Below are 20,649 nucleotides of genomic sequence, written 5' to 3' on the forward strand. Positions count from 1 at the left end.
GAAGTGTCCATTGAGAAAGGTTTTACTGTAACAGAAGTCGCTATCAACTTTCTTATTCTAACTGGAATTTTTTACTGTGTTTTTGGCTAACTGGAATTATTTTAAAGTTTTGAATTCAAAATAATCAAAAAAATCAAATTCTGTAGAAGTTTTCAAGAAATCTACATCTGTTAGGATAATGTTTTGAGCACGACAAACATACAGGTGTCCCAGTAGTTTGAAAAAGTCTATTATTAAAATTTAAGAGCCGGTTTATGGAAAGCTCAATTAAAGTTAACTGCGTTGTTAAGAGTTAATAAAGAAAATAAACCAATCAAATTGGTTCAACTGGGTCACGTGATCTGTTAATCACGCAATTAATTGCGGATTAATTTAATGATATAAACCCACCCTTAATGTTAGAAAATTAATTTTTTACGATAGCTGTAAATACTAACTCCCTGACTCACATAAATTTTTTTTCTGAAATTGGACACTGTTTTTTAGAATAAAAACGTTAAATTTTTTTTGCATTTTTGGATTCAGTTTTAATAGTGATGTTTTAATGTGAAATATTATGGGACGATTTTGATTAAGTTTATAATTTTTTTATTTATTTGACGAAAACTCGTTTCTTAAAAAAATATTAAATAAAATATAGAAATTCTAAGAAACTAGGACGTTTTTATGAATTTTTATGAATATTTTTTTTTAGCTCACTGCAATCAAGAATAAAAAAAAATAAAGAGTTTTGTTGCAAGAAGTAGATATAACTCAAAAATTTTAAATGAAAAACTTTATTATTTTATTAGATCAAAAAAACGTTGTTTGTAAATTTGTCTCTCTAAAAACTTTAACAGTTAAATGTTTCTTACTGATTAGTGATTTTTCAAAAGATATTTAACTTTAGAAAGCAAATATCTAGATTTATTCAGCAAAGGATCTAAAAATCTATACTGAAACACTTTGATATCTAGACCATTGTCAAAATATATTATGAAAAAATTGCTTTAGATGCAAATAAACGTTGCAAAAAAAAATCAAAATAAATCAAAAGTCATGGTTTTTATTTTTAAAATCAGCAGAGAAATCGAATTTCTAGAATAATTCAAAAAATCCAATTTTTTAAGGTGCGGTTTTTATTTCAGTAAAAATTTAATTTTTGAGTAAAAATTTTTTAAATCCAACATTTTGTAAAAGCCTCAAACGTTCTTTTATTACAGTATTTAAATTTTTTTAAGTAATCTTTTTCAAAAAATTTAAATCTGTGTGAATAACATTTTAGACACAACAAATTATTACCTACATATAAACTAAGAATCCTAGAATAGTTATAAGTAGCCGAAAAAAAAATTCAGCTAATAAGTTTTATAATATTACCATTAGTCTATTTTTCGTTTTTATAACAGTTAAACAACTAGAACTTAAATATTTATGGCAATTCTTTAAGTCTCCGTATAAATTCCATCAAATGATCCGCTCCTACAAGTATGTTACGATAATTATTGTATATTTTATTGCTGTTAATTGTTTATTTATTTGTTGCTCAAATATCTTTTACGTATTAACTTTAAACATTTGAAACATTATGTCTTTAATGGACAATTTAATAATCTTTAAGAAGCAAAAACAAAAAATGGAAGAAACTAACAGACCAATCACTAAGGCGCTGACAAAAAAACTGATGAATATGTTATTTAAAATGTCGGCCAATCGATCAGAAATTTCTCAGTTTTTCAGGAAAATATAAAGTTTTTTATTATACTATTAGGTTAAAAAATCGTCTAAACGTTTTTATAAAACGTGGATTGATTTGTTTTTAATAAAATTAGTTCAAACATTTCGCACGTTTTTTTGGCATAAATAACTCAATTGTTTTCTCAAAAATTCGGTCAAAAATTTCGCCCAAATTAACTATCCTGGACGCCTTTCAGTGAAAGGCGTTTGGTTCCGGTCAATAAAACCACACTTTCGTAAAAGTATTTATTAAAAACTAGTCAACAAACGTACAAAAACTATAAAGACACTTAATATTCAACAACCGGCTTCAACTCGTACGCAATCCCAGTTTTCTGGTCAACAATCAGGCCCATCTTCTGGTCGTAGACCAAGTCCCTGCCGTCTAACTTCTTCCCTTCTCGCTTGCCCCGCTCGTAATCCCTTTCCCTCTTGTAATTCCCGCCGTGTTTGCCTGTTACTCCACTCAGAACCAAAGCCCTGGCATTTTCATTAATAAACTCCACATCTCCGTCCACATTCGGCTGCCTTTTGCCTCTCCCTCCAGCCACATAGGTCGGACTCTGCTGGCTCTCGTCGTACGCCACATATTCCTCCTTCTGCTGGCTCTCCTCGCCACCGCCATCATGATGACCAGCATGGTTGTAGTCCCAATAGTGCTCCCCGTACCCCCCGTGCTTGTCACCCCATCTCACCTAAAACGCACCCATTAGTAACCCAGAAACTATCGCACGAAAGAAGAAAGAGACTTTAGTTTTGAACTCTCCGGCATGCGGATGGGCTTTCTCATGACGCTCGATAAAGTGGTGTTCGTTGCCTCGCTTGTGGCCGTGCTCGTAATGGTCTTTAGCGGGCACATGGGCGTATCTGTTAGTGAAGAAACAAGAAAGTTAGCGAAGGAAGAGAAAAAGAAAAAGACTAATTTTTAAAAATTAACCAAAACCTTTCCTTGACGACTCAAATCCGCAAAATTGATCTTTTCAAAACGCTGCTCCCATTCTTCAGGCGATTCGCACACGTGCCCGAATTCAATCTCGTGGGGAGAGTGCTGGGCCGTGTACATGTCCCTACACAACACCAAATAAAAAAAACGAAAAAATCGCGAAGAATGCGACTAAATCGCAGCAGGCGCTGAAATGATGAGAGGTCACGGTTACTAGATCCTAGGTAACTGTTACTTAGCAACAACTGTTATGGCCAACTAGATGCTGTTACACTTAGCAACAATTGCTAGGGACCGCTAGAGTTGTAACTTTGGAACAGTTACTCAATGAGTTAGCAAGTAAATGTTAAAAAAATCGCTACACTTTTGATTAAAAATTTAAGGAATTGTAAAAGAGTTACTGAAAATGTTTGATGCCTGATAATAATTACGGCGTGCTTGAGTAGCAGTTGCCAATAACTGTCATTTTTCAGTAGCTAGCAAACATGTTATAAACATTATTTTAAGAATTTTGGTTGGAAATTTGTGAAATGGAGAAAAAGTTACTGGAAATATTTGCTGTCTTTTAATAATTAACGTGTTTGAAATGTAACTGCAACTTAATAGCAGTTGCTAGATAACTGTTATTTTTCAATGAGCTATTGCTAGAAGATGGTAAAAAATTTGGTTAAAAATCTGAGAAATTGTAAAGAAATCATTAGAAATAATTACTTTCTGATAATAATTATAATGCAATTAAGTACTAATTGCTTAATAACTGTTATTTCTCTATAAGCTAATTAGTAAATAATAAAAGTTATAGCAACAATTTTTGACGAAAATTTGTGAATTCCAGTTATTTACTGGAAATATTTGCTGCCTTGAACAATTAGCGCGATCGAAATGTAACTGTAACTTAGTACCAGTTGCTAGATAACTGTTATTTCTTAATGATGTAGCAAATATACACTGTATTTAGACACCAATAAAACTATTTCTACTTAAAACTGAAAAAAGTTAAAGAAAATATTTGCTGCTTTATAATAATTACCGCATTTGAGATGTAACTGTTAGATAACTGTTATTTCTCAATGAACTAGCAAACAGGTAATAAAAAAATTTACAAAAAATTTATTAAAAATTAAAGAAATTAGAAAAATTTTACTAGAAATATTTTATTTATAGGTGCTTTAGAAGATAACTGTTATTTTTCAACAAGTAAACAAGTAAATGATAAAAATCATTACAAAAATTGCTAAATAACTGTCATTTTGCAACGATTAATGTAAAAATTATTGCAAAAATTTTGATTAATTATTTGTAAAATACAAAAAAATTATTGAAAACATTTTCTGCCTTGTAATAATTACCGCGTTTAAGATGTGCCTAACTGTAACAGTTTCTAAGTAACTGTTATTTTTCAGTGAGCTAGCAAGTAAATAACAGACATTATTACAAAAATTTGGTTAAAAATTTAAAAAAGTGAAAAAAATCACTAAAAATATTTTTTTTAATAATAATTATGACGAGCTAAAGTAGCAATTACAAGATAACTGTTATTTCTCAATGAGCTAGGAAGTAAATAGTACAAATTATTGCAAAAATTGTGGTTAAAAATTTGGGAAATTAAAAAAAAAGTTACTGGAAATACTTTTTGCCTAGAAATAATTACCGCATTTGTGATGTAACTGTAACAGTTTCTAGGTAACTGGTATTTTTGAGTGAGCTAGCAAGTTAATAACAAAAATTAAGAATTGCGAAAATGTAAGGAATTAAAGAAGCTTACTAGAAATATTTTCTTCCTGATAGTAATTTAGATGTAATTTTTGTAACCGACCGACTAGAAAAGCAAATGGTATTAATAGGTAAGTGTCCTTAGGTAACTGTTATTTGGTTACTACTCAGCAAACTAGAAAGTTGACTGAACATTTGGGAAATAACTTCCTTATGATCATAATTATGACGCTTTTGAGATGTAACTGTAACTTTCTAACAGTTAGGTAACTGTTATTTATCAGGAAGCTAGCAGCTAAGTGTTTAAAAATACTGCGAAAATTTTTGTTAAAAATTTTGAAAATTAGAGAAGAGTTACTGGAAAAATTAGCTGATCATAAAGTTGTAATTGTAATTTATAAGCAGCTGCTATGTAACTGTTAGCAGTGACTGAAAATTTGTAAAATTGCTCGGAAAATTGGAAAAAAGTGTAAAACATGTATAAAATTTGTTTGAAAACTTGTAAAATTGTGTGACTTACTGGAAATATTTGCTGCCCGCATGTACGGCCGCCGGGGCGCCGAAGCCGTGCGTCTCCGCCACTTGGTGGTCGTCCTTTTGCAACGTGACGCTTCCAACTTGTCTTTTGTCCTTCACTTCCGCCCCCAGGACGCAGGAGGCGGCGCAGAGCAAAGCCAACGCTGAAAACTGAAAATGTTTGTGGTGGAGTTTGTTGCGTTTTTGCGGTAGTACCTTTGAGCACATTTTGCAAGACTCGATGCTAGTGTGAGACTGTCTCCGATGAAAGAGTGTAACCTTTTTATAGTTGAATGATCCGCAACGAAATTGTTTATTTTCGATATAGTTCCAGCGAGTTCTCTGGCACCGAGATCGCGGTTCTTGTCCGCGGCAAAAAAGCCCAACGGTCCGTTAGTTTTACAAAGCAATTTCTTAACAATAGAGAAGTTATGATTGCAAAAGATGACACAAGTCGGATTCTATGTCGACTGGAACAAAACATGGACCATTGCAGTAATTATTGAAAGTTGGGAGCGAACTTTCTAGATTGTGGCTAACCGGATGTCGGGTCAATTTTTTCGCGTTTCAATTAAGCAAAATCAACGAAATCCTAACTGTTTGTTTTTCGCCAATTGTGTTGACATTTTTCAGCGCGGTCGCGCGATAAAAAATCATAATTCCTGTGTAGAAATGCATGAAATTTAAATTCGACCAAAAACAAAAAATTATTGGCAATCAATGGGACATGAAGAATCGGTTATTTCCGTGAAATTGGATTTGGAAAAAGGCGCATTTCCGGCAAGGAAACCACGGCAGACTTTAGCAAACATCCTGTATATGTGTGTAGGGACGTCCGCCTCGAGCGACAATTATTCTGCATCTGAGCACTTTCATGTTCCATTTAAATTTTCCTTCCGGAGATGTGCTTTGATGTTTATCTTTACTCTCTGAACTTGAACTCTTCTGTTCGGGGCGCGCTTTGTAGCCAAATTCAGATATTTTTATAACAAAAATTTCAACGAGATTTAACCCTCCATCGATTTACTTCCCCCGGACGGACGTCTCACATTTTTCAAAATAAATCTTCCTTTGTGTCATGCAGTACAGAGGCGGCTCGGGAAAAATCCGCGTCAGCATCACGAAATCCCTCGTCGATTTAATTACGGCCGGAAATAGATTTGTTTTAACAAGAAAATCGACGAGGATTTATTTCCGGTTCTGGCGTCGGAAGAGAGACGCCGTTGCTACGCGACGATCGCACCAGGTGAATTCGCTCGACCTCGAGTGATTATTCGACCGAGCTATGGATTGATTAGGCCTTTATGGGCCCATTGTTGCCTTAATGCGGGATAAAAGGGATGACGAAGGGATTAGCAAAAGTCAAACTTTGAGGATAAGCGCTCAAAACTCAAGATACGGCGAAATCCTCACTCAAAACTCTCAATTCAGTTTTGCTCATTTCGGTTAAATTAATTTTTCGGTCGGCCATTTTAAAAGAGTGAGCTAGAAAGTTGCTGTTTGTACAGCCCTGGTTGATTCATAGAGACATGTGCAAGGCTGTCCAAAGTTCAAACCCGCAATTATACTAATTAATTGCTTATCTTAATTTCGCAGCTGCAATTTTTTGTCAAGTATTCTTATCATAAACTGAAAATAATTTAATAGATATACCTACCTACGTTTACCTACTTCTTCAAGTACTTATAATTAAAACACTTTTTAATAAAGTAAAATATAAAATAAAATAAAATCAAAAATAGTGGACGTGATTTTTATTAACAATGTTTTTCAAAACTTTACTAAACAAACTCAGTTAACTAAAAACTTTTAGACAAAAATTAAATATTTTCGTCTATTTTTTTTAAATTTAAGAAGTAAGTCATCTAAGGATTCAACTAAAGTTTGAAATTATATTTCACCTTTATGTTCATCTCTTTTTCTCTCAAAACAAAAAGTATTTTCCTTTTATTAGAATGTGCTCTTACGTTTACAATTTGGCGCCTTTACATACTTTTACCTTTTGCCGCATTATTTTCTTATTTCTCTCAGTTTTATGCTCCGCTTTACATTTATACGTCTATGTGTTCTCTCAATCTCTTATTTTTGCTTATTTGTTGTTTCACTTACCTTTTCTACACTTTTTTTCATAGAAAAATTGTTACCCTGATCCGGGTTTGAACCCCCGACCTCCACCGTTGTAAGTGGCGCTTATACCACTGGGCCACCATGCCCTAGGTACTGATTGTCTTTTGAAGATATTTTAACACAAACTTTTTAAATAAATCGACATTACAAACTATATAATTGCAATAATTCACCTAAAACGCAAATACTTTCAGTTCAAAAGTCGGCGAATTAGCTCGAGAAAACATTTTCTTCCACTTTTTTTCAATTTTATTCTTTTTCACCAGATTTCATCAAAAGATACCGCGCGTATAAGTTGATTCTACAATTTTAAAACTGTTTTTACTTTTTTTGTGACTTTCAGCACGTTTTTGACCGAAAATGGACATAATTTCTCCAAAAATCATCAAATTTGTGTATTTTCTAGTCAAAAATAGTGGACGTGCGCAAATCCTACTTGATTTGCAGTGGCCATGATTTTTATTAACAATGTTTTTTGGGGCTTTACTAAACAAACTCAGTTAACTAAAAATTTTTAGACATAAATTAAATATTTTCGTTTAATTTTTTATAATTTAAGAAGTAAGTCATCTAAGGATTCAACGCTAAAGTTTGAAGTTATGTTTCACCTTTACGTTCATCTCTTTTTCTCTCAAAACAAAAGGTATGTTCCCTTTATTTGGATGTGCTGCTAAGTTTACAATTTGGCGCCTTTACGTACTCTTACCTTTTGCCGCATTATTTTCTTATTTCTTTAAGTTTTATGCTCCGCTTTACGTTTATACGTCTATGTGTTCTCTCAATCTCTTATTTTTGCTTACGTGTTGTTCCACTTACCTTTTCTACATTTTTTTTCATAGAAAAATTGTTGCCATGATCCGGGTTCGAACCCCGACCTTCCCCGTCGTAAGTGGCGCTTATACCACTGGGCCACCGGGGCCCAGGTACTGACCGCCTTTTGCAGATATTTTAACACAAACTTAAAAAAATATATTACAAACTATACAGGGTGATACAGATATTAATTCATAAAAGATTCTAAAAAAGCCCGCTATCTTAAAAAATGCAATCTTTTTATTTTCTTGTTATTTTTTTTCTTTGATATTTTTTATTTTGCATTGATTTCTCGACCGACACCGAAAAATAAATACGGGATTTTGGTAAGCTTTGAAAATGAAATTCGGAGAAGATTTAACTTTGGTTTATTTCTTTTTAGTAGTTTAAAATACAATAACACAAAGTCCATAACTTATAATTCTAAAATTAGGTCGTCGATTTAATGTCTATGTAAAAAGCTATAAGAGCGCCACTAGCGCCAAGTTACAGATTCCTGTAAATGTTTGCGTATCTGGTGGCTAGATGTGGCCGAGTGTTGTATCTCTCGGCCGTCCCACGTGACCAAAATCGCCCCGATCTCGTGCAGATGTCGCTTCGTTCTTTCCGTCATGCATCTGGCAGTCTCACGTGTTTACCAACACCGTGGTCTAATACCGATCGAGCTGTTATGAAATCATCTCGGCGTGTGTCTTCGAATCCGTGAGTGTTTCCCAACCTGGTGGTGCCCACAGAGCCCTAGGCCTCCGCCCCACGATGTCCGCCTTCTCGCAGACGTCCGAGAGCGACGCGTGGACGCTCCTCTCGCTGAAGTCGGCCCCCAGCAGCCCCTCCAAGCTGCAGTGGAGCCCCGAGCACAAGGGCGACGCCATCGCGCGCATCGAGGGCCGCGACATCGAGTACCTGGTGCGCCAGAACCGCATCGTCATCGGGAGGAACAGCTCACGTGGCGACGTCGACGTCAACATGGGCCACTCCAGCTTCATCTCGCGCCGGCACCTGGAGGTCTTCTTCGACCACCCCTTCTTCTACCTCCTGTGCAACGGCAAGAACGGCGTCTTCGTCGACGGGGTGTTCCAGCGGAAGGGGGCGCCGGCCATACACCTGCCCAAGACGTAAGAATATCGAAAATCGATAATAACCCCAAATAAACACGACATACCAACCATGTGAAGTATTTATCGAACCGGTGACGTCATTAGCCTACCGATGCACGCCAAAAGCGACCCTACCACCGGGGAAATTAGGGACGAAATGCGCTGCCAACGTTGTAAATAGAAAATAAACCAGTATTGATGTGTCGGGAGCAAAACACACAACGTACAACATTCTTTTTCGTGGAGAAAAGCACGTGGTTGGGACTTACTTATTCGACCATGTTTACAACAAACGAGAGCTATTTCCGCCGCTCATGGCCGACTTTATTTCGCCCATTTCATTACTATACTTGATTTTTTTATTACGGTCAGTGTGGCAATACTGGACATGTCATATTTAATAACAAATAAATTCCAATTTACGTCTTAATTTATACATCCGATATCGTGGATTGCGTGCATGATGTCACATTTCTGCATCTACTTTACATCTGACATTTTATTTTATTAAACTCGTTTTCGATAATTAAGCGAATTAAACAAACAAAACACTAATTTTGGAATTGGTGCAGCGTTGCCACTTCCGCATTCGTTACCAAAAACAAGGAAAAAATTGCAGCCACGTGGTCTAATAACACAAAAAATTGCAAAAAGTGTCACAAACTGACATAAAACCTATAATCAGCGTTACTAGAATACGGAATATGTACGGTCACGTGACTGATTTTTCGAAAGTCGTGGCCCACTTTATTCCGATGTTGTCAGTTGTGGTGAAATTTCACCAGATAAGATGATTTTGATGATTCTAAATAAAAAACTGATGAAAGACTTTCTAATTTTTAAATACTTTTTAGTAGAAATGGTGAAAAAACAGAACTCAAGCTACGAAAAATTACACTAAACTTGAGTAAAAGATCAAATTTTTGCTTCTTTTCTTGTGTTTTAGCAGGTTTCTCAGCTAGAAACGTAATTGTTTGTCAAAATTTTATTCAAGAAAGTCAAAAAAAGTATCAAATTAACTCAAAAATGATGTTAAAGTTAACTTTTTCGAGTGTTTGAATTAAAAATTAAATTTTTCATCGGCAAGTTTTGTCAAAACTGGGTGTAAGATCAAGAAATCTGTGCATACAAGACACCTAATATGAAGCCTAAACTCAAAAAATAAACAAAAAACAATCACTAATAAAATAAAGTGAGAACAAAAAGACAAAACCTTAACTTTTTTATTTAATTATTTTATAAAGCACTTTGTATAAAATTTCCAAAATTTTTTTTTAACATTTTTATTTAATTTTTTATATTTTTTTATACTAGCCAGAAAGATAACAATGTGTATAATCTAAAATGGTAATGGTATAATTGATATTATCTACTGATAAGCACAATTTCATTCGTTTGTTAAACACGTTTAAAAATCACAAAAGTAAGTCTTTATTATAGTTATTGGGCCTGTTTTAGTTGATTTAGCTCGATTTTAAAGCGTTTAGTAAAAAATAATACAAAAATATTGTAGGATTTTGAAAAAATTAATTAATTATTTCTGCCTTTTTTGTGTAAAAAAATACATTTTATTTGGAAAAGTAAAAAAAATTTTTAAATTAGCTCAAAATTTTCGATGTCTTTGAATAAAAAAAACAAGTTTCTTTGGCAAATTTTGTTTAGAGTGGCTGAAAAATCAGGAAATTACCTACATGGTTCAAAATTGCTGTTAAATGTTAATGATAAGCTCAGTTTAATTTTCATTTGCCTAACACGGCAAAAGTCACAAAAATAAGTCTATATTAACGGTATTAGGTATATGGTTGTTTCTCTTTGTTTAGATCGTTTTCTTTTCCTTAAAACTATGTCGAAAAACCAAAAGGATTTGGTCTAAGTGTAGTATTCTTTATACCTTTTTTTTATGAAATTCAGCAACTTTGTTAACTAAAATCTCATTTTTTTGATTTTTTTTTATCTTTTTATCATTAAAAACAAGCCAACGATTGTGTAAAATTGCCTTCTTCTGATCTTTAAATACGTTTAAATACGCTTTTAAAAGTCAGTCTTTTTTGGATTTGAAGATTTAAATAAAATCATGTAATTTGTTGAAGATCTGGCGTATTTAATTTTTTGTGCCCGAGGCCCACTTTGTTGCATTAAAGTTCACAGTCGACTTGATACGTTTACCTAGATGTAAACAAGAAAAATTCGTGTAGAGTTAATTTCAGGCCTAAAAGAATTTGGCGACCACGTGGCCTGAACAAAAGACACCGACGATCTCTGGAACGATTCGATCCGGAATGACGCTACAAAATGTACAATGATTCACTAGTTTTCCTATTTTATCAATGACTGTCTCATTGTTGACAAATGAAAATCTCCCCCCGATTCAACTTGTCATTTTTTTAAAATTTCGCTTCACGTGACCGTCCATTAACCAATCACCGTTTTGTTTACATCATTACATACAAACATGACCTTTATCGTGGCACTCTCCGCGACCTTGGACCTTTGTGCACGCTTCCTTTAAATCGAGCGAAAAAACGCGGATCTAGAATGCGGCGAAATCGATCCGTGGTTTAAAAACAATCAATAGACGAAAGAAAATGTTTGCTATGACAGTTGCCATGGTTTGGAATCTCTTCTCTGTCGAAAAATTTGAATGTGTTTGAGGAGGTGGAGGAAGGGAGGGAGGGGGAGGTCATGGCACGCTCGATTTCCTCACGTCTGTGTGCATTGCATCATTGTTTTTGACGTACGGATAAACAAGAGTTAAATAAATACACGGACGTTATCTTTTAACATCGTCCCAATTATTATGGGCATGGGTTTTGCAATGGGCGGGTGACGTCACTGTCGTAGAGGGGAGGTTTCGATTGTTTTGTCATGGCGGACCGCGATTTGTTCCCCTTTTTATTTTTATGAATAATATTATTTTGAATTTAACACAAATTGTGGTAAAAAAAATATGTATATGTCGCGTGACCTAGTTTTGGCGTAAATGAGTCGGTTTTACGCTCGCCGAAACCCGAAGCCGGTTTTAATCGTCGAAAAGCCGAAATCGGTGTCACGTGACCTCCGATATCCAATCAGATCGCATAAAACTTCGCCGTGTGTGTATTGTAAATCGTATTATTTACTCGGCACACAAACATAAACAACGATTAAGATAAATTGAAGTTAATTGAAAGTATCGATTGCATTCAACTAATAATTTTGTATCTAACGACAGATAACAAGAGTGATAACACCTGCTGTATGTAATGTATAAATTTTGTGCAATTTTACGACACAATGAGATAAGAGAATTGAATAAAAATCCGAGCTTAAAATAAATTACTTATCGTTGTTATCAAAAAATAAAAATAATAACACGGGTGCGACCTTGAAAGTAATTTCTGCGATTTTTGCGTTGTTATTTAATTACTTCAGTATTTTGGGCAAGAATCAGCTAAGTGATTTCAAATTGATTTTTTTATGAAAATTATCTGTGAACTTAAATTTTTAAATACCTCACAATTTTTTTTAAACTTAAATTTTTGGGTGAAAAGTAGACGGTTTGACGTTTTATCATTTTATGCAAAATTTAATCAACCTAATGTTTTGAAATTCACATTTTCTCACGTAAATTTATCTGGAAAATCCGACTGAGACTGAATTTTCGAAAAAATAGTCGAAAAAGTTGAATGAAAAAAATTACATATACATATACATATTTTTGATGTCCTTAAACTCAGAATGTCTAAAAAATTTGAAACTACAAAAATTACCTAATTTAGAAGTTCTGATAGTTTGAAAAATTTGTTAAAAGTTTGACCTGATCTGACCTGACCTGACCTGACTTTAATTTGGATTTTACCTAGAGTTTTAACTCAACTAAATAAATCAAAAAATTTTTTTAAATAAATAGAATATTTTTTGAGAAATCTAATACAGAACTCAAATGACTTCTCTCAGTTTTTGAAAAAATCAAAGGTTTATGTGAATCAGCTTCTTTTTTTTATAAGATGTGTGATAATTTGACAAATACTGTGAAAAGTTAATGTTTTCTTACGTAAAATTTCCTAGGCATTTGATTCTTCTGCTGCGATAACAGTTTTGAAAATTTTTGCAGGAAATGCAAAAATTTGCAAAAGTTGACTCAAAACATTAAACAAAATTCGTCGAAAAGTTCCATTTTTAAAAGATACTCAAAAGTTTTTAATATGTAGGATTTTTTCAGTTTTTGAAAAAAATCAATTTTTTAATTATAGCACCAGTTTTACTTAAAATATCTTTAAAACTACAAAAATTATGTAAAAATCTTTAATACATAGTTTGAGAAATACTGTCAACTGTTAATGTTTTTTTTATGTAAAATTTCGCGAGAAATTCGATTTTGAAAGATTTGATTAACAGTTTTAAAAATATTGTGGAAAAAATTTTGAAAATTTTACTCAAAAAAAATTGTCAAATGTTTTGATTTTTGGTGAACCTGACTTGAAAAATAGATATTTTGCGAAAATATAAATTATCTAATCGAATGAGAGTTATAATTTTCTTAAGTAGAATTTTGTGAGAAATCCGATTCGAAAAAAAAATATTTTCGAATATCTATGGTTTATAGGAATGTTAAAAATTTTAACTATGATTTTCTGTCAGTTTTTGAAAAAAATCAGTGGTTTAAGAAACAACGTACCGTCAACAATTAGTGTTTTCTTACTTAAAATTTACCGTAGAATTCAATTCTTTAAGCTGCGATTAACAATATTAAAAAAAAAAAAAACGCTGAAAATCCGATTTTAATGTGAAAAAAATTGAAAATTTTAGTCAAAGTACTGAGAAAAATTGCCAAATGTTTGATTTTTCAACTTTCCTTTTTATTAAAACTGAGAAATAATATAACTGAATCAATGAATCAATGTTTTTAGAGAATTACAGAAAAAAATATTTTTCAAAGTACGATGTAATGGAAGTAAAAAAATTTTAAATACGATTTTTGCTCATATTTTGAAAAAAATCCAAGGTTTATATGAATTAGGTAAATTGTTAAAAAACCTTTGATAAAATAAAATTTTGATAAAATATAGAATTAACAAAATTTTTTACGTAGGTTTATATGAATCAGATTTATTTAGAAACTCTAAACTATTTTTTTTAATATATCTAATAGCTTGAGAAATACCGTCAACAGTTGATGTTTTTCCACCGAATGATGTCCAGAAATTGAAAATTAGCCTCAAAAAACTCACAAGAAATCATGATCGTATTTTATCCATTTTCACCTTGAACGTATTTATTTTTTATTCATTCAGTTTCCAAACAAATCGATGAATAATTCCAGGTGCCAACTGCGATTTCCAAGTACAAACATCCGCCTATCGTTCCAGTCCCTCGTGGACGAGAACAGTGAGCCCCCTCCTCGGGTCCGTGAAGTGTCCCCCGTGCGTATGCGAGACCGAGGCGGCGGCTCCGGCATGGCCCCCTTACGCATAAACATCCCCGACTCGACCGACGTCTACGTCAGCCCTTTCCCCTCGCCCACGGGGACAATCAGTGCAGCCAACAGTTGTCCAGCGAGCCCTCGAGGTGCCCCACTTATTACTAAAAAAAACACCAAAAACTCCCTAAATTCTTGCAGGCGGACATGGACGGAGGAACGTCTCAGCCGACTTGCAGATGGTGGCGGCTTATGCGGCCAAAGTGGCACGGAGGGACGAGGGCGCCAGCAGCCACCACGTGCAGAGCCACAGTCCCGACCATTACAGGCATCCGACGAATGGGAACTCGGTATGGGGGCGGTGTGGGGCTGCCAAATGGGGGCTCATTTTCGGGTTTTAGATACCTCCAGTGGTGATTAATGACGGGTATGGGGCTAGTGGGAGCAAGGACGACTCGAAGCCCCCGTACTCGTACGCGCAGTTGATAGTGCAAGCCATCGCCAGTGCCCCCGATAAACAATTGACGCTCTCGGGGATTTACAGCTACATCACCAAACATTATCCGTACTATAGGACGGCCGACAAGGGGTGGCAGAACTCGATCAGGCATAATCTCAGTCTAAATAGATATTTTATTAAGGTGAGTTTACTGATTCCAAATCTACAAGAATTATTTAGCTGTGACACGTAGTTTCGAAAATATCGTCAAAAGTTGATTTTTGAGCAATAAATTCGGAAACAAAAAAATTAAGGAAATTCCACATTTTGTATTTTTTTTATTTTTTTTTACGTACTAGGTGCCCCGGAGCCAAGAAGAGCCCGGCAAAGGCAGTTTCTGGCGCATCGACCCCCAGTCCGAGTCGAAATTGATCGAGCAGGCGTTCCGGCGCCGTCGCCAACGCGGTGTGCCATGCTTCAGGGCCCCCTTTGGTCTCAGTTCACGAAGCGCCCCTGCCTCCCCCAGCCACATCAGCATGTCTGGACTTATGACTCCGGAGTGTTTGTCACGGGAAGGTTCGCCCACGCCGGAACATATGCTGGAAGTGAGTCAATCGGCTCCGGGAAGTCCGGGTAATCAGACAGTGGCGTACGCCGGCTCCGGAAGTATGATTGGGCACCAGCAGATGTCGGCGCTAGTGGGGGCCACTAAGGCGAGACTGCTGCTGCCACATAGGGGCGAAGGGGGCGAAGTGAATAATGCCAACGGACAAGAGCATAGAGAAGGTAATTTAAAATAAATATTATAATTTGAATTTTTTTCCGATTTGTGTTAGCTTAAGTGAAATAAGCTCGGGATTCCAAATCTGTAAGAAATTTTTCGAAGTTATCGTCAAAAATGTATTTATGTTTTGTTGCTTTGAAAAAATTGTAAATAAATTTTGGTTAGCACGAAATCAGTATTTTTCAACTTATAATGATTAGGGCAATCCAAATATGCAAAAGATTTTTAGTTTAAAAATTTTCTTTTAAAAATATGGTCAAAATTCCAATTTTCAACTGACAAAATTGGAAAATTTCTATTTTGTCATTTTTTAAAAAATGTTTTTCTTGTACGAAGTTCAGATTCATTTTATCTTAAGTAAAATGAGCTCAGGATTCTACATCTGCAAGAAATATTTCGCTGTGACCAATATTTTCGAAGTTATCGTCAAAAATTTATTTATCTTTTGGAGAAACTCAATTACTTCGTTTTATTACTTTGAAAAAATTGTAAAAAATTATTAGTTCGGACGAAATCAGTATTTTCCTATTTAGAATGATTAGGGCAATTTAAATATGCAAAAGGTTTTTAGTCTTAAAATTTACTTTTGAAAATATCGTCAAAATTCCAGCTTTGGACTGACAAAATTGGGAAATTTTCTATTTTGTCATTTTTTGAAAAATGTTTTTCTTGTACTAAGTTCAGATTTATGTTATCTTAAGTAAAATGAGCTCAGGATTCTAAATCTGCAAGAAATATTTCGCTGTGACCAATATTTTCGAAGTTATCGTCAAAAATGTATTTATCTTTTGGAGAAAATCAATTACTTCGTTTTATTGCTTTGAAAAAATTGTAAAAAATTATTAGTTCGGACGAAATCAGTATTTTCCTACTTAGAATGATTAGGGCAATTTAAATATGCAAAAGGTTTTTAGTCTTAAAATTTACTTTTGAAAATATCGTCAAAATTCCAGCTTTGGACTGACAAAATTGGGAAATTTCCTATTTTGTCATTTTTTGAATAATGTTTTTTTTGTACTAAGTTCAGATTTATGTTATCTTAAGTAAAATGAGCTCAGGATTCTAAATCTGCAAGAAATATTTTGCTGTGACCAATATTTTCGAAGTTATCGTCAAAAATGTATTTATCTTTTGGAGAAAATCAATTACTTCGTTTTGTTGCTTTGAAAAAATTGTAAAAAATTATTAGTTCGGACGAAATCAGTATTTTCCTACTTAGAATGATTAGGGCAATTTAAATATGCAAAAGGTTTTTAGTCTTAAAATTTACTTTTGAAAATATCGTCAAAATTCCAGCTTTGGACTCACAAAATTGGGAAATTTTCTATTTTGTCATTTTTTGAAAAATGTTTTTCTTGTACTAAGTTCAGATTTATGTTATCTTAAGTAAAATGAGCACAGGATTCTAAATCTGCAAGAAATATTTCGCTGTGACCACTATTTTCAAAGTTATCGTCAAAAATTTATTTATCTTTTGGAGAAACTCAAATACTTCGTTTTATTGCTTTGAAAAAATTGTAAAAAATTATTAGTTCGGACGAAATCAGTATTTCCCTACTTAGAATGATTAGGACAATCTAAATATGCAAAAGATTTTTAGTCTTAAAATTTACTTTTAAAAATATGGTCAAAATTCCAGTTTTGGACTGACAAAATTGTTAAATTGTCTATTTTGACATTTTTTGAAAAATGTTTTACTTGTACTAAGTTCAGATTTATGTTAGCTTAAGTAAAATGAGCTCAGGATTCTAAATCTGCAAGAAATATTTCGCTGTGACCACTATTTTCAAAGTTATCGTCAAAAATTTATTTATCTTTTGGAGAAACTCAATTACTTCTTTTTGTTGCTTTGAAAAAATTGTAAAATGATGTTAAGTCAGGCGAAATCAATATTTTCCCACTTACAATGATTAGGGAAATTTAAATTTGCAAAAGATTTTCAAATTCGAAATTTATTTTGAGAAATATCGTCAAAATTTTTTTGTTTTTTCTCTTTATGTTTTGTTACTTTTTGAAAAATTTGTATGTTTTACTGAATCAAAATGTAGGTTTTCGTACGCAAATTAGTCCAAATAACACAAATTAATAATATTTCGGAAAATAACGTCAGAAGTATCAGAATGTTAAAAATATTCTTCCACGATTATTGGTTTAAAAATATCGTGAAAATTTAATTTTTCCAGAAAAGTACCACGTGGTGAGTTCAAACATCGTGGAAGAGCGTTCCCTATCCCCTGCCACCTTCTCACCGCAGCCTGTCATCGTTCAAACCCCCAATTATTCACCTTACAGGTAAATAAAAACCATTAGCTCAATTGGCAATGGAAAAAAATGTTTGTGTTTTTTTTTGTAGCGGAGGCAATAATTACGCTTCGGTGGGGCTCGACCTTAAAAGACACGTCGACGAACAACCGAGCGGAAGTCCAGCGAGTCCCGGTGACAACCAGGACAGTTTACAAGAACCGGAAGTGAAAAGATCACGTCACGAACAATACGACACGGAATAGAGTTTTTTTAATTCTATAATAAGAAGAAACTAATTTTTTAAGTCACATGGAAAATTGTTAATTGTTGTAAATAAGGACACGAAATTTCAGTATTTAAAAAAATGATAATTCGGGTTGGTTGTTTTGTTATGTTGTTGTGGGGGATGATTTGAGGGGCTGAGGAGCCGATTTTCATTTTTTTAAAGCGTGGCGTGCTTTCCAGCATTTCAATATCTTTGTTTTTCATTAGGGGTTTTATAAACAATTATGGACATAGCTGGTATATGTGGATAATTGTTTATAATTTTTTATTTTTCGATTGAAACAGTCTACGATTTATTGTTAGTTCTACATGTATACAACAAAATTATATTTAGAAATATTTAATAAAGTACTATTATTGCTGTGATGACTTTTTTAATTATTGTAATCCTTGTTCCTAATTGTTTGCTCCTCAAGTTCTAAACTGAGGGAAAAATCATCACAACAATATTTCGTGTGTCAGCAAGCAATGGACGATTTTGTCATGTGTGTACATAAATCTTGAACTTTTACACTTTTAATGTCTCCACGTTGTCTGTATATAAGGAAGGAACTCTACTTATTCGCTCGAAATACTGCTGGTACAAAAATAGTCAAACACTTTCTCCAATTCAAACATTTTCATGTGTTGTTAGTTTTTCGATTTTTGTAGAAATGTATTTTTGTTTTTTAATTTTAATAAAACTTGTTTCCCTTGGACGTTATCTCGTTTCTTTTCCCACATTTCCCTACAAAAATACAAATAATAAAATAAAAATAAAATTACTTCACATGACGAATTTCGCAAGAATCTGTTTTTCAATTTTTATAGAAAATATTTCTCTAATTTACTTTTTTTTTAATTGTGGCGCAAATATTACTGGAACGCATAGAACAATCTTAACAGATAAGATTTTTAAACTTGGGCAAGTGCTAATGCGAATTAAGAAATTCCGACGAAAATATTTTGTCACTTTAGTCAGACAAAAAATTCAAACAATCAATATTTGCCCTTTTCTGCGATTAGACATTTCCTATAAATAGTGCACTATTTTCAAATTTTATACAGTTTTGCTGAGACTCTGAACAAAATGGATCCTCATCATCACCATCACAATGCGCCCCCTCACCATGGCCACCCCCCAGGTATTTTTATTTTTTATTTATTCTTTTTTTTTGGAAAATTTTGTGATTTTTCAGACCACCATCCCTGTGGATGTGGCCCTTTGCATCAGCCTCATTTGCCTCACTGCCAACATTACCACCCACCACCACACCCAGGACACCACGACCATCATGGGCCCCCCCATCATGACCCGCACCATGGGCATCACGGGCCCCATCATGGGCATTAAATGTTTCATCAGTTCTCCACTGTTTTTCCTTGAATTTGTTGTGTAATTTTCTTACACTGTAAAGATAATAAAACATACAAATCAGTAATTTGTTCGTTTATTTTTTAAGAAATTCGACGTACAATTAGTCAGAAGTAGGCAGGGAAAATATTTATAATCTTAGATAAGATAACAATGTTTTTGGTAAAGCGATTAATACGAGATATCGGTAAATTCTAGCTCAAAATAACGCAATTTTGTTATTTTTCACTTTACTGGGCAAAATAAGTGGTCCAAACTACATCAAATAACTTAATTCTCATTCAATCACTTCGTATTACAAGTGTGGTATTTTTCTAAAGCAAAAAATCAACCATAATTACCATTATTATTGTATTTTTTTTATATTTCTACGTGTATTATTTATTTTTAATTACATTTGGAGATAAAAATAATTCCTAAACCACTTATGAATCATTTTGAAGAGCCATCAGTTTGCAGTTCGCAAAACCCCCCTCTAAAATCAATACAAGTGTTTCCTAACTTTAGCTTTACTATAAATACTAGAATCGTTTCACTTCCCACTCATACAAACTTGTTTCGACTATGGATCATCATCATCATCACCACCATCACGGACCTCCACCCCACCACCCCCCAGGTAATTTTTTTTATTTTATTTTTTATAATTTTTTTATTATAATTAAATTATGCTGATTTTGGATCCAGACGTAACTAACTATCTAGTTAATCACTGTAATTCTGGCTTCTAGATCCTTTATCTAATTATTATAATTTTAATTTAATAATTGTTTTAAATAAGGGATGTGGTCAGATTTTTTATTATAATTATTATTTGCACAGGTCATCACCCCTGTGGATGTGGACTTTTGCACCTTCCACACCAACCCCATTGCCAACACTACCGACCACCTCACCATCATGACCATCACCACCACCATGAACCCCCACATCATCATGGACACCACCAAGAGCACCACCATGGCCACCATCATGGGCATCATTGAAAATGAAACATCTTTGTGTTTTTTATTAAAATAGTGAATGAATAAATTGGTGTAAAAAATATTCGAGTTTTTTTCACCTTAAAAACTATTCGTAAAAATAATAAAAACATTAAGAAAAATTCTATCATATTTTTTTAAATTTTTATTTTGTCGATTTCTTTCCCTATTATCAAAAACAATTTATAATTTTTTTACAACCGTTCTAGTGCAGTTTTCGTTTCGAATTTTTCACAG

The 20,649-nt window shown here is 33.6% G+C and overlaps 2 protein-coding genes across 2 annotated transcripts; one reads left to right on the top strand and one right to left on the bottom strand.

Moving 5' to 3' along the window:
- Nucleotides 1-1,955: 1,955 nt before the first annotated feature.
- LOC103314087 (uncharacterized) lies at nucleotides 1,956-5,237 on the bottom strand. The gene is made up of 4 exons (XM_008198987.3): nucleotides 5,105-5,237; nucleotides 4,893-5,059; nucleotides 2,466-2,583; nucleotides 1,956-2,411 (listed from the first exon to the last, which is right to left on the bottom strand). Exons 1-4 carry the CDS (start codon nucleotides 5,114-5,116, stop codon nucleotides 2,007-2,009), a joined length of 702 nt encoding a protein of 233 aa, XP_008197209.1. The 5' UTR covers nucleotides 5,117-5,237; the 3' UTR covers nucleotides 1,956-2,006.
- Nucleotides 5,238-8,391: 3,154 nt separating this feature from the next.
- FoxK (Forkhead box K) lies at nucleotides 8,392-20,474 on the top strand. The gene is made up of 9 exons (XM_964702.5): nucleotides 8,392-8,943; nucleotides 14,228-14,472; nucleotides 14,525-14,673; nucleotides 14,725-14,964; nucleotides 15,122-15,548; nucleotides 17,730-17,838; nucleotides 17,900-19,199; nucleotides 19,254-20,048; nucleotides 20,252-20,474. Exons 1-7 carry the CDS (start codon nucleotides 8,585-8,587, stop codon nucleotides 18,051-18,053), a joined length of 1,683 nt encoding a protein of 560 aa, XP_969795.2. The 5' UTR covers nucleotides 8,392-8,584; the 3' UTR covers nucleotides 18,054-19,199; nucleotides 19,254-20,048; nucleotides 20,252-20,474.
- Nucleotides 20,475-20,649: the final 175 nt, after the last annotated feature.

The sequence above is a fragment of the Tribolium castaneum genome, chromosome 6 (genome assembly GCF_031307605.1).
Source record: "Tribolium castaneum strain GA2 chromosome 6, icTriCast1.1, whole genome shotgun sequence".
Taxonomy (NCBI): Eukaryota; Metazoa; Arthropoda; class Insecta; order Coleoptera; family Tenebrionidae; genus Tribolium; species Tribolium castaneum.

Excerpts from the sequence above, each read along its gene's own strand:
- LOC103314087 (XM_008198987.3), bottom strand. Across the intron at positions 2,584-4,892 it reads GCGGGCAGCAAATATTTCCA|ATACGCCCATGTGCCCGCTA; the intron begins GTAAGTCACACA and ends CTTCACTAACAG. Across the intron at positions 2,412-2,465 it reads CCGGAGAGTTCAAAACTAAA|GTGAGATGGGGTGACAAGCA; the intron begins GTCTCTTTCTTC and ends GGTGCGTTTTAG.
- FoxK (XM_964702.5), top strand. The coding sequence starts at position 8,585 with ATGTCCGCCTTCTCGCAGACGTCCGAGAGCGACGCGTGGACGCTCCTC. Across the intron at positions 14,473-14,524 it reads TTGTCCAGCGAGCCCTCGAG|GCGGACATGGACGGAGGAAC; the intron begins GTGCCCCACTTA and ends AAATTCTTGCAG. Across the intron at positions 14,965-15,121 it reads TAAATAGATATTTTATTAAG|GTGCCCCGGAGCCAAGAAGA; the intron begins GTGAGTTTACTG and ends TTTACGTACTAG.